General features: G+C 39.4%; 1 protein-coding gene across 8 annotated transcripts in view; it reads right to left on the bottom strand.

Annotated features, from left to right (window-relative positions):
- Positions 1-14,621, bottom strand: part of fat1a (FAT atypical cadherin 1a) — a 182,126-nt gene that overhangs the window by 18,918 nt on the left and 148,587 nt on the right. For all 8 annotated transcript variants that reach the window (XM_048603528.1, XM_048603549.1, XM_048603536.1 and 5 more), the window contains exons 15-22: positions 13,681-13,895; positions 11,841-11,978; positions 10,750-10,893; positions 7,130-7,327; positions 2,409-3,210; positions 1,869-2,000; positions 1,557-1,714; positions 479-941 (exon numbers count right to left, since the gene is read on the bottom strand). In XM_048603528.1, the coding sequence (XP_048459485.1) occupies positions 479-941; positions 1,557-1,714; positions 1,869-2,000; positions 2,409-3,210; positions 7,130-7,327; positions 10,750-10,893; positions 11,841-11,978; positions 13,681-13,895 (2,250 nt within the window). The remainder of the gene's footprint in view (positions 1-478; positions 942-1,556; positions 1,715-1,868; positions 2,001-2,408; positions 3,211-7,129; positions 7,328-10,749; positions 10,894-11,840; positions 11,979-13,680; positions 13,896-14,621) is intronic.

Consider the following 14,621-nt stretch of genomic DNA (forward strand, 5'->3'; position numbering starts at 1 on the left):
AAAACGTCAGCCAACTGAAACGTTCATAAATCCAAAGAACCAAACATACAGTGAACATAAAACCATATTGAGGGGCATAGAAAATGCAAATGACACCTTCTTGACTTTAATTGGAGGAGACAGGTTTAAAACTATAATTAACCAGCAGAACTAGAGGAATATTTTCCATCTTACAAAATGGATTATTTGAATCAGACTCCGAGTGATAATCAAATACAAATTCCTTCAAAAGAAGAGCAAGTTAATCACAGGGCTGAAGTGAGATTTGATAGTTTGATGGACTAGTATAAATGGAGATGGCATAATTTTCCCTAAGACATAGATATGCACTAAAAAGAGCAATAAGTTAAGGACTCAACTGGCCAAATGACGACCTTCGGTGCTGTAATGACTCTTTGATAAAGGTGTCAAATACCAGATTTAAAACATTCCTCATCGGACTTCTCATCGCTAATGTTTTTGTAAGCGATTGACTCACCTCCATTGGGTAGTGGAGAGCACGTGCCACTGTTTAGGCACGGACTGCTCAAGCAGCCTTCTGCTAGAACTAATGAACATCCAGGAGCCATTTCCACCGATTCCTCCATGACTGCGTGGACCCTTTGTTTACTGTTCAAAGGTAGCTCTTGTCCATTTAGCATAATGGACTCCAGGCATCCTCTGAAGCCGTTACTAATCTGCGGGTTTCTACCATGTTTTGTGTGCGGCTGTCGGATATGGCCCCCAAAATACAAGAAATTGTCCAAGTTTAGTGTCCTCAGGGTGCCTGGAGCTGTGCCAGCAGCTGTATGGACCCTGTCTAAAACCAGTCTTGCATAATTGCCATCAACTGCCAGTGAAACAGAATGCCATTCGCCATCATTGATTTGAATACTCTGTACAGAAACAGTGCCTGGACCACTGCCACAGTCAAATTTGTACTGCAGTCTTCCATTGTTAATCTGCAAAACAGTATTTGGGAACATCATGTCAAAATAAGTTTTTTCTTGTTTCAAAAAAATATTGAAAGAGAAAACAACAATGGATTCAGATGATAAGATTTGTAGTGACTGTCACAAATCTAAATAATTCCACAGATTAAGATCATAACCAATCTCTCGTTTGGCAATTATGTCATAATTATAGAAAATATAAATCACTAGCTACAATAAACTATTAGCATAACGATAAATTAATACTTTTTTAAATAGCACAACCAACACTAAAAGAATGCTGTTCTCCCTGATCAAAGTGGAGTGGCATAGAAAGCTTGATTCAAACATACAAAGAACACTAATACCTGCAATCTCCAGCAATGCAATTTAAAGATTCATTTTATGAACTTGAACTGCACAAGTTCCTTTCATGGAGAAAAAAAATGCTTGACTTACTTCTTTTCTTGTTAAGATGGCATGCAACATTTTTAGATTACAGTAACAGTATCAGTACATTTTTAAGTCAACTGATATAAAAAAATTGTTAAAAATAGCACAAGTTGGAACTTTGCAAGTAAATTAATCAAATCCTACGAATAGTCCTCAATAAATTTTGCCCCATTTTATTTGAGCAACATGTACCTCTAGAATGCTGTAATCTGTTCCTCTAGCATACATAACAACTGCATGTGGATGGTATGTCCGTAAGCGCAAAGAGAGTTTCATTTCTTCTTTGTTTTCATTCTCCATGAGGCGATATTTCACATAACTATTACCACTGAATGACAGAGAAACACCACCTGAAAATGGAAGGCAAAAATACAGACCCGGTGACAAGATGAGAAAGCATTAAGTAAACGTACCAATTACAATATGAAAACTTTTATGATAAGCATACGTACTGTGACAAAGGAACACTTTAGAAATGTTGCTAATTTTGTGGAAAATCCTTACCAGAGCACTGACCATGTTTGGCATTTTTGCACAAACAATTATATTTTTCTTCTTTTGCCTCAGGTACACATTCAGTATCAGGAGGACAATGATTATCTTCACAGAGTTTATGTATCGTATGGCATTTGCTGCCTAGAATAAACACAAATACAAATTATTCAATCCAAAACAAACTGCAAAAGCATTTTTCTACAATGCCATCAGTATAATGAAATTGCTATTAATCAAAACAATTAGACATAGTGCAAAGATTTTTCCACTGAAAAAGTATTTCTCCCTTTTTCTTTGTACACATTTATTCTGTTAATTTGTAACTTGCTTAGGTAACATGTTGGAATCTTGTCAAAAAGATGTGTCCAGTGTATTATAACACTGAATATTAAAAATGCCTTTTTAACTTTTCAGTGACTGATTCCTCTGTGAAAAACACATTGTCTTACATCACCAAAAAATATTTTCAACAAGTTTAAAATGTAACCACGCTATTGGTTCCATCAAACAGAATTATACAGTTAACTGATCTTATAGAATGCTCCTTACCTTTACACAGGCATGCAGAGGTTCTGTGGTGCCGTGGGGTTACGAAGCTTAGCCTAGCAGTGCTGTGTGTTGACATGGCATTTGTGTCTATAGTTATCTTCTCTTCACAATACTTCATAGGGCAGTCTAGGCCAGCACAAAGTTTGTGAATGACTTTCAGTATACGCACACCCATCATTTCTTCAATGCTTAACATGGAGGTATTGAGCTTGTGGAAAAGGACTTCAGGCAGATGGAAAGAATTGCTTGCTTTATTGACTGTAAGGAGAACATCCAAATCGGAAGGTGGTTCAGAAGGCTGCAAGCTAATAACTTGAATATCGTGCCTTCGAACACCAAGAATATTTCGCAATGCCCTTTGGAAGTTCCGCCAATAGTCTCCTATAAACTCTTCAGGTGTAATGTTTGCAAACTGAATGGCAATAGAGTGGTTGACCTGATGTTCAGTTACTTGTTTAACGTGCACAGATACATCAGCAGCAGTTGTGAAACGACCATCCGTTACCGTGACATTCAGGACATATAGTCCGACATCTAAAAGTTTGTGCGCAATCATTTTGCCATCAGTACTGGAAACTGCAAATGAGTTTCCCATGTCTGATGCAAGACTATATGTGAGCGTATCATAAACATCTTGATCTGTTGCATGAATTTTTCCAACAACACCACCAGCGTACTCATCTTCAACAGTAGTTATATGGATTTCAAGAGGAAGAATAGCAGGAGGATAAATACTTTCTTCAATAATTTTAATCTTTATAAATGTTGAAGAGCTTAGTGGAGGTCGGCCACTATCAGTTACCTAAAACAAAAGAAACTCAACTATTACAAGATAAGCAATTTTTTAAAACATCTGCATATTTGCAATTCCCAGTCTGTATATACTTCACAGAACTACATTTCAGAATGCACAATGTGGTTTCAAAATAATGTCCTTGAAGCAGAGTATTTCATTATCTGTTTCAAACTTCTTTTAGAAACTATGCAGTCCAAAGATAGTTACTCAATTGTTTTGGTGAACAATCTTCAAGGTATAAGGGAATCATAAGGATGTGTTGTACTCACTTTGCACAAACCTGAGGGGTTAGTATATCCCCCCTATTTTACATTAATGGTCAGACAGACAAACTGAAATCCTCGCATTTACTGACTTTAGAGAAGCAGATTGTCTTCTGTGACAGCACTAAAATTTCAGGTGGCAGGGGCGGTGTGGGAAGCTGGATGGAGCATGTAATCAAAAGCATTCCGAACATTTAAGTATACTATGTCCAATGGCCCTCGTTCATCAATTTTGGTAGCACCATTTTCAAAAAACCCAACACATCTTCATATTTGCAAATCCATGCTAACTATGCCCAATCAGGTCATTATCAACCACGTGTCTGTTTAGCCCATCTTTCATACTGAATTTTAGCACGTGCTCTACAATGGATGCAAGGCCATTTTCTCTCTCACTGCCTTCTTAAATAGTGGGGTGACATTTGCTATCCTTCAGCCTACAGGAATCATTCTAGAATATATAGAATTTGGAAGGTAATTACCAATGCACAACAATCTCAATGGAGCACCTCCAACAAAACTCTGGGAGGAAAACTCAATTCCTGGGTATTTATCATTTTCAGCCCCATTAACTTCTCCAGTACAATCTTCTTACCGATTCTAATTTTCTTCAACTACTCATCCTCCTTGACCACTTGGATCTCTACTTCTGGGATTTTTTTCTTGCATATTCCTATGCAAATCACACTCAAATAATAATTCAGCTACTTTGCAATTTCTGTATTCCCTATTATAAATTCTTCTGACTCTGCCTGTAGTGGAGCCATATTTGTTTTAACCCAATGGTTCTTTTTTACCTACCTACACAAGCTTTTACAATCACTTTTATGGTTTTGGTTAGATTGTATTCTCGACATTGTGGAATACTTGGAAGTACATGATAAAGCAGGGCTGAGTTAGCGTACCTTTGCCAAGGGAGGTCATGCCCAACAAATGCTAGAATTCTTTGAGGAGGTTACAAGCAAGTTAGGCAAAGGAGAGTCAGTGGACATGAGCCATCTGGACTTTCAGAAAGCCTTTGACAAGGTGCCACACAGGAAGCTGCTAAATAATAACAGCCCATGATGTTTGGGCTAAGATGCTGGCGTGGAGAGAGGATTGGCTGACTGGCAGAATGCAGAGAATGAGACAAAGGGATCTTATTCAGGATGGCAACCAGTGACTAGTGGATCAGTTTTAGGGCCACAACTATTCACGTTAATGACCTGGATGAAGGAACGGAGGGCATTGTTACTAAATTTGCAGATGGCACAAAGATAGGTGAAGGGACAGGTAGTGTTGAGGAAGAGGGAAGGCTGCAGAAACACTTGCACAAGCTTGGTAAGTTGGCAAAGAAGTGGCAAATGGAATACAGTGTGGGAGAGAGAGAGATTATGCTCTTTGGTAGGAAGAATACAGGCGTACTATATTCTAAATGGGAAAGGCTTTGGAAATCTGAAGCACAAGGGGACTTGGGAGTCTTAATTCAGGATTCTCTTACAGTGAGCATGCAGATTCATTTGGCAGTTAGGAAGGCAAATGCAATGCTAGCATTCATTTCAAGAGGGCTAGAATCCATGAGCAGAGATGCAATATTGAGGCTATAAGGCTCTGATCAGACCACATTTGGAATATTGTGAACAGTTTAGGGCCCGCTATGTGAGGATTTTCTGGCCTTGCAGGGGTCCAGAGGAGTTTACAAGAAAGATCCCAGGGACAAAGGGCTTGTCCTATAAGGAGCAGTCAACAGCTCTGGGTCTGTACTTGGAGTTTAGAAATATGAAGGGGGATCTGTTTGAAACTTACAGAATACAGAGAGGCCTGAATGGAGTGGATATGGAGAAGATGCTTCCACTAATAGGAGATATTAGCACCTGATGGCACAGTCTCAATGTGATGGGATAAACGAGATGAGCAGGAATTGCTTCAGCCAGAGGGTGGTGAACCTATGGAACTCATTGTTGCAGATGGCTGTGGAGGCCAAGTCACTGAGTGTATTTAATTCGGAGGTAAATAGACTTTTGATTAATAAGAGGATCAAACGTTATGGGGAGAAGGCAGGAGAATGAGATTGAGAAACACATCAGCAACCATGATTGAATGGTGGCATAGACCTGATGGGCCAAATGGCCTAATTTTGCTCCTCTATCTTATGATCATTTCCTTATTAGCTTCTGGAATGTACAGTCTTTTTAAGTCACGTAGTAGTTCTTTAAAGACTACCCACCACTTACGTAAAATGGACAGAGGATGTACATTATTGAAAGAAGTGCCCTATCCAACAAATGGCTGTAGTATTTGCGTGGATAAAGGAGGAGCATGGTCCCTTAAAATATTTACAAGCTAGTTATAAACAAACTTCAAATTTCCTTTAAAAGGACAACCGGTTTGGTTACTTACTGTCTGGGACAAATGAACAGAATGTGTTCATTTGCATATATAACTCTAAATAGACACCTACAAGTGAAGTAGGACTTTGAATTGCACATGGTACTGTTGGGTGAAATTGCTGGCTACCCATTTATAGATATCCTTTGAAAATGCATCATTAGAGCTGTGGGTTCATCCTGACATTCTAACTGTTGAACAACTTATTAATGTCAGTCCTTCTATTTAACTTGACAAATCAAAAACCATTGCCTTCACTTTAAGTTATTTTTTATTAACTCATTCATTCTGGACCTTTGGGTAAAGATTTCAAAGTACTTAAATGTTGTACTGTTGATAAATTATGGCATTTTAAGTTTTATCATCAGTTTGAACTGTTCCATTATGCAGCATTATACGCTACCACTAATTATAATAATTGCATGGAATGTGCAGCTGCCTGATACCAAAAATTCAAATAATGCTCATTTCAATTTTTCTTGCTACTGGCAAGGGCAAGTTGATGTTGTTTACCTACTGTGAATTTTCTGTGAAACATATCCTAACATGGGCCATCCTTTCTTTTTTACAACATCTCCTCTCCACCCCTGATAACCTTGACCCGTTCCAAAGATCAGAGTGGTGGGCACCCTAAAGCACCTTGTTCAAATCACAATTCCTCTTACTTCAGACTGTGCAGCGAGTGCTGGCAGACAATTCTATCATGGGAGGGTCTGAGATGCCCGGGAGATTTAGCTGAATATCCTTACCATTGCGCTTTGTTGTTCGGGTCCCTGGTCAGCAATCAGTCTTGGACAAAGGCGTGGGGATGAGGGTTTCATAGCCAACAGCTTACACAATAGATGGAGATTATCTAACATGCCATGGACTAGAAATAAGATCTGCCTGGCTCAATTGCAGACTGATAGAGTCAACATGGTTAATTTGTCATTGTGGAATAAGATATGCTCACTACCACTTTTGACACCAAGCTTTCTTCAGACAGGAGTAAGTACAGAGAATTCAGTGCACCCTGATATTCTCTTTGCATATTTGGTCTATTAAAAAGAATGGAAGATACATTATATAGGGTATCAATTAGGCATCTTGATCAATGTGTCAAAACTCTTCAGACCTAATTCCTCATGCGAACTTTTCCAGTGGGAGCAGTAACTTGTAAAATTTAACCCTATTATTATTAATTACCATCTGCTTCAGGAGCAACAAATTAAGAACAAAACACTTGCACGGCATATCGTACATATAGGCACAAAACCGAACTCTGTCCAAAGTGCAAGATTAGATATTTCTTTTACCTGTACTTGCAGTAGATACATATCTTTAATCTTGTGCTGGAGAGGAGCCATTGATATGAGAAGACCATGTGGATTTATCTGAAATTCATTCTGGTCATTTCCACTAATGATTCCAATAGTGAATGGAGGGCCATTGTGAGAGGAATCCCTGTCTATCACTTGAAGCTGTAGCACACTGGATCCAACCGGCTTGTTTTCCTGTAAAATGCATAGTTTATGTTCAACAGGTTTATGGTTTCTCCGTGTCACAAACTCTTAGTTAAATTATTTTGCCTGAATCTTGGTCGTCCTAAATCTCGAGAAAGCTGATACATCATCATCCTTGGAATCAATAACTTGCAACTTTACTCGTCTTAACAAGAAACATTTCAGAGGGCTTCACAAATTGGAGTAAGGGAAACAGACAGAGGAGGTAAAGGACAAGCAAGCAGTATCAGCAAGAGACAGAACTAAGCAATCCCACAACCAAACAATCAGATTTAAGCTCTGCAATCCTACTACATCCAGTCATCAATGGTGGTGGACAATTAAAGAGCTCATTGAAGAAGGCAGCTGCACAAATATCCTCATCCTTAATGCTGGAGGAGACCAGAATGTCAGTGTAAATAACAGACTGCTGCATTTGCTGCCATCTCCATCAGATGTGCCAAGTGGATGATTTATTTTGACCTCTCTCAGAGATTACCAGCATTACAGATGCCAATTTTCAACCAATTTGATTCACTCCACGTGATATTAAGAAACAGCTGGGGGAAGGCGATGGTCTAATAGTATTATCATCGGACCGTTAATCCAGAGACCTAGGAAATACACTGAGGACTCAGGGTCGAAACTCACCATAGCAGATGGTGGCATTTGACTTCAATAAAAATCTGGCATTAAGAGTCTAATGATGACCATGAATCAATCCATTGTCAATTTTCGGAAAAACCCATCCTTTAGGGAAGGAACAAAAACAGTTCCGAGGAATGGTCAGTGGACCTGAAACATTAAATCTGATTTTTTTCTTCACAGATGCTGCCAAACCTGCTGAGCTTTTCCAGCAAGTTCGAGTTTTGTTCCTGATTTATAGCATCTGCAGTTCCTTCGGTTTTTCTTCAGGGAAGGAAACTGCCATCCTTATCTGGTCTGGCCTACAAGTGACAGAAATGTGGTTGACTCTCAATTGCCCTCTGGGCAATTACAGTTGGACAATAAATGCTGGCCTAAATCAGTGACGCCCTCATCCCACGAATGAATAGAAGAAAACTGACAATGATACTGCAAAGGCCATGGGCTCTGACAGAATTCAGAAATAGCACCGAAGACTTGTCCTCCAGAAGTTGATGCACTCTTAGACAAAATGTACCAATACAATTACAACACTGGCAGTGAACCAACAATGCTCAAAACTGCCCAGATATGTCTTGTACACAAATAAGGAAGACAAATCCAACCCAATTACTGCTCTGTCAGTCTACTCTTGATCATTAGTAAAGTGATGGAAGGTGTCATAACAGTACTATCAAGTGACATTTGCTTAGCAATAATCTGCTCACTGATACTCAGCTTGTGTTCGGCCACTTGGCTGCTCAGTCCAACATGGACAAAAGAGCTGAATTCCAGACTGATGTGAGTATGATTGTCTTTGGCATCAAAGCAGCATTAGACAAATGTGGCAACAAGGAGCCCTAGCAAAACTGGAGTCAACGGCAATCAGGGGTGGAACTCCCCATTGTTTGGAGTTAGGTCGAGCACAAAGGAAGACACAGTTGCAGTTGGTCGAGGTCAGTCATCTCAGACCCAGGACATTTCTGCAGGAGATCCTCAGGATAGAGTCCAAGGCCCAATCGTCATCAATTGTGTCAGCAGGGATCTTCCTGCCGTCATAAGGTCAGAGGATGTTCACTGATGATTGCACAATATTCAGCATCTTTCATGGTTCTTCAAATATGCATAAGCAGCAAGACCTGGACAATACCTATGCTTGGACAAACAAGTAGCAAGTAACATTCAGATCATATTACTGCCGAAATGCCCAACTCTAAGCAGAGAGAATCTAACCATCGAGCCTTGATGGTCAGTGATATTATCATGTCTGAATTGCCATTAACAAAATCCTAGAGTTTGTATGGCTGGATCAGCCATATAAACACTGTGGCTACAAGAGCAGGTCAGAGGCTAAGGGCTCTGTGGTATGTGACTCAGACCCCTCTCTCCCAGTCAGGACTGTGATAGAATACACCCTATTTGCCTCAACGAGAGCGGTTCTAACAATGCTCAAGCAGCTTGAGACCGTACAAGATAAAACAGACCATTTAACTGGCACAACATCCACTGCCTTCAACAGTCACTCATTTCATGATCATTGGCCTATCCACATCCCACAAATGAATGTGAAGACTTAGTTGTGAGCAAGTTGGTATTATTGATGATGAAAGATCATCAAAGACATTGTTGGAATAGCTGCATACAACGATAGCAGAGCCACACGTAAAGTTTTCAGGTATTTAAGAAACTGGCGAAGGGCAGATGCATTTTTGGGAGGGTAGAAGTCCTAATAGACAAGATAGGAATTATAGAATGGGGTTGCATAGGACACTACCCTCACATAACGTTCAAGATCTCAATGGGCATTGTCACTCTCCTAAAGAACAAAAAATGGTTGATCCCTTCAAACTCCCTTTCCTATTTGAAGTCCCTAAGTATGTTGATGCTTTTCAAATTCATTTTCAACTCCTCTTATGAATCCCTTCAGTTAGATTCCTGCCCCTGTTATGAACTCGTTTGTCTCCATGCTCGTATGCTATAATATTGATATGGCTCTTAAAGACTCAAGTGACATCCTAAGTAACTGTGACAAACACAAACGTTCCCTCCCCTTGATATGGTTGACCATACCATTTTTCTCCACAACCTAGTCTGGCTGCCCTCATATGGTTCCATTTCTATCAAATTGTAGCTAAGGATCACTTCAGTGGCTTCGCTTCCTGCTCCCACAGTGTTACCTCTGGTGTGCCTTAAGAATCTACGGTTCCAGTCAGATCTCTCACCTATATGCTTCGCCTTAATGATAGAATAAGAAGTCAAGATCAAGGGATGATATGATGTAAGTCTTCAAAACATTAACAGGATAGAGAGGGTAGATAAACAATTTCCACTGGTTGGGGATTCCAGAACTTGAGAGCATAGCCTGAGAATTAGGGCCAGATCATTCAAGAGAGATGTTAGAAAGCACTTCCAGACACAAAGGGCAGCAGATGTTTGGAACTCTCTTCCACAAACAGCAATGGATACTAGGTCAGTTGGGGGTTTAATGCCTACTCCTGTTCCCATATTATTTTTCATATGTACACCAATGACATTGAGCTCCACCTTCTCACCACCTCCTTCAATTCCTCCAGTGTTGCTAAACTATTAGACAGTTTTCATTATTCTTACGTGGCATATGGGCTTCACTGAAAGCACTGATGGGTGGGTAAGGGGTAGTCTCTGAAAGTCAAATTCAACAGATCAAATATCTTAAAAAAAAATTTGTTTAGGATCGAGCAATTATTGCTCCAGCATGGTAAAAATAATTAACATTCAGAAAAAAAAAACAGGCATTACTGAATCCTACTAAAATAATAGGTCATTCTTACCTGGATGATAACACTGTAGTTTGCTTGTGAGAACATGGGAGGATTATCATTGACATCAGCCACATCAATATTGACTGTAGTCGTATTGAAGCGAGGTGAAACACCATTGTCTGAAGCTTGCACAGTCAGTGTATAGCCGGATACCTACACAAGATGATCAAATGATGAAAACCAAGCTACATCTATGTGCAAGAAATCTAATTTCATACAGCAAGGATATTTTTTCAGTTATAAACGTTATAAATTAAAAATCCTAATTATAATCATATTCAAAACTCAAGGACTAGCGTCATATCTAAAGGAAACTGATTAAACATACTCTTAAATAAAAGATGAATATTGTTTACAACTTAATATGCACTTCCAAGATGGCAGCGTTGGGGCTCAGCTGCTTATGGGCACCATGCAAAAGAGTTGGCCACACACGCACCATCTAGTACACCTTCATCATTCAGTGCTGCAGAGGCTTCATCGTCTTTCTGCAGTTTTTATCCTGTGGGGGTTTAGGTTGGGGCTGGAGCCCCATGCAGCCCCAGATCCATGGCCAACTCTGGCTCCAAGGTCACAGAGATTTCAGCGTCAGTGGAGGAGCAGCCCAGATCCAGGACCCAATGACTGATGACTGATGACCAGTGTCAGTGTTTGGGGAACAGGATTTATGAGACCAGGCCCATGGCTCCAGTTCAGACATAGTGGTTGTGGGAGCAGTGGCAATGGTAAGGGAAAACCCGTAACTGAGACCCCGGAGTCCCTCATAGGGACCCCCGGCTGATGTCAAGCAGCGAATGGAGGAGTTGTGGAGGGTAACAAGAACAGGGAAAGACGAATTCTATTGCAGTAAAATCTTGCATTTCATTCAGTGTTTCAAGATGGCGTAGCAGCATTGCGGCACTTTGCGTTTTGCACGCGGTAAAACACTTTGCACTGTATTTTTATATACATGTGACAATGATGCTTAATCTTAATGGCTTTAGTTGCATAAATAGAAGTTTTGGCTCTTCAACGATGGATCAGCAGCTTATCATGCAAAGCAATAATATTGACAAATGTAAAGTTTACTTAAGTTGGAGGGTTACTTCTCATCTACTCACTTTTTCTCTGTCTAAATGCTGCGCTACTTTTATTTCTCCATTTGTATTATCAATAATAAATGGGTTTCCTTGATTCCCATGAATGATAGAGTAATGAATCTGGTTGTTTGATGGACCATCTGCATCATCAGCCACCACCTACAGCAAACAGTAAGATCATTAGGGTTACAGTATATTCAAATTTCAGATTTAATAGCGTGTATAAATAGTATGAGGAGGGGTAAAACTGGTTTTCAACTGATGCTTATAATAAACTCACTGGCATTTCAGTATTGAATTACTTAAAAACAAATCATTATTTTGCATCCAGTGCAATAAATAGTAGACAGTGGGATTTCACACAAACATTTACTAAAAATACCCATAAGCAACTTCACCCATATTGATCCACAATAATATGCCTTGTTCTCAAACTGTTCTCTCAACTAATTTAAAAAGCATTATTCTTGAAAATACAAAAAAAACTTCTGCTCATGTAGTCCGTTGCATCAACCATAGTCTCTGATTAACAGAACTCAGACAATGCTAAATTTCTCCACATTCTAAATGTTGGCTTCCAAGTTTCCACCTTCCACAAACTACAGCTATTGTAGAAAGTCATACCAAACATTTCAGTTACACTAAAATCTAAATCCTCATTAATTTGATCTGGTTCAAATTTCATCATAAATGCAATCCTGATGTTCAAGAAGTGGTCCCGATCCAGTTTAGAAGAACGTCCCAATAGCTCCTACTTTCCCCTCTACTAATGACAGTGTTCTTGAATCAAAACTCATTTCCCAACCTTGCCCTTTGCCTGAGGCATGGTGACTCTCAGGTTAAATTCACCATCTGCCATTTCTACTTCAGGACAGCAAAAGTCTATGGTTTGCTGAGACTATGACAACTGTCAGATCATAGAGTTATACTATGCATGGAAACAGGCCCGTTGGTCCAATTAGTCCACCCTTACCATGTTCCCAAACAAAACTAGTCCCACTTGCTTGTGCTTGGCCCATACCCCTCCAAATCTTTCCTACTCATGTGCTTAGCCAAATGCCTTTTAAATCTCCTGAAGCTGCAGACTTGTTTGTCCTGGATCATGCTACCATCAATTTGCGCCTGCAGTCACTGTCCTGCCCTTTCCATTGTGTTAATTTATAATTCCTAATTAAATTATATAAAGCACTTTTGATGTCAGTACTGCTGCGTCAATTTGCACATTTTAAGTAGATACCTGCATTATCTTTGGCACAACTGTGGCATCCACCGTGATACCTTAGTGCACTGGAATACAATGCAATATAAAGTATTTATTTTAAATGTGAATGCCAATGGTGAAATTATTCCCAAAGAGTGGACCAACTTCACAATTTCTTACTGCTCACATTCACTTCGGGTACAAAAATCTCAATGCAAAAATGAAATACTTAAATTGCAAAAACTTGTTTAGTTGGAAATAATCGCAACAATCAATTGAAGCTTGTGGTCGCAGAAACATAAGCAAGTTCTGAATGAGAAACAGTCATTCAATCTGTGAAGACTGCTCCAGAGCCCATAAAATAGATTTATGGAATACCTACAGTGTAGAAGCAGGCCATTCCGCCCAACAGGTCAATTGTGACTCTTCAAAGAGCATCCCACCCAGACCCAGATGTGAAACTGAGGCTAAAGAATTGGGTTGGTCAAAATGCAACAGACAGTGAATTAATGTCATAGAAAATTCAATTCGGATGTGCCAAATAATCACTTAATAACTCTGACTTTTAAGATCTGTCTTGTTAGCTCCTTTTCTCATAGTGCTGTTTTTCATGACTCTTAAATGATGAAGAAAAATATGTAAAGGGGTGTTAAAACATACTGTAACAACCAGCTGTCCCAGGGGAGCATCTTCACTTATCACTGCCATGTATACATCGTGGCTAAATTTAGGAGTGTTGTCATTAATGTCTGTCACATTGATATTCACTGTTGCTACATCATTAAGTGAAGGTGTTCCACCATCCGTGACTTCAACAGTCAAGTAATATTCATGAGATGTCTCAAAGTCCAGGCTTTTAATAACAAAAATGGCACCTGATGAAAACAAAAATTGCAAATTAACAGAAAGAATAAGGAAGTTTCACAATGATACAGTAATTATGTACAACTTCTTTTAAATGTTAACCTATTCTTTGCATTGCAATTGAGAAATGTGAGCATTCTTATATTCTTCATATTGTTATCCTGTTTGTATCTTCTATACTGTTTTGAATTCTTATGAATTCTGAGACAGCTCCTGGCTGACGAAGTTAATTATAAACATATGCTTAATTGAAAACAAATACCTGTGTGATGAGATATAAATCAAAATCATAGTATAATGAGGATTGGTGTTGCGAACTGACAGCATAAATTGGAATGGAACAGATATCTTAACTGTGTTACTAGTTGTGATTGAAAGATGTGTAGGTTAATAAATTTTGGATTTGTATCTAAACGAGAGTAAGAATCGAATCTGGAAAAATATAATGCAGGAAAAAGGTAAGAATAGGCTGTTTAGTTATCCTGTTAGGGTTGTGACCATGGGTCCACTGCCATTGAGATATGAAATATCAAGATCCACTGAAGACAGTAACATTAGAACACATTGTCAACACATGTTACCGGGGATAAAAGGACTTTGAAAAGTCCTCCTGCACCAGTTGCTGAAGGTAAGCACGCAGGTCCTGCAGGCAGTGAAGGCAGCAGATAGCATGTTGACCTTCACAGCAAGAGATTTGGAGAACAGGAGCAGGGATGCCTTGCAATGATACAGGGCCT

The sequence above is a fragment of the Rhincodon typus genome, chromosome 1, assembly GCF_021869965.1.
Source record: "Rhincodon typus isolate 14 chromosome 1, sRhiTyp1.1, whole genome shotgun sequence".
NCBI lineage: Eukaryota > Metazoa > Chordata > Chondrichthyes > Orectolobiformes > Rhincodontidae > Rhincodon > Rhincodon typus.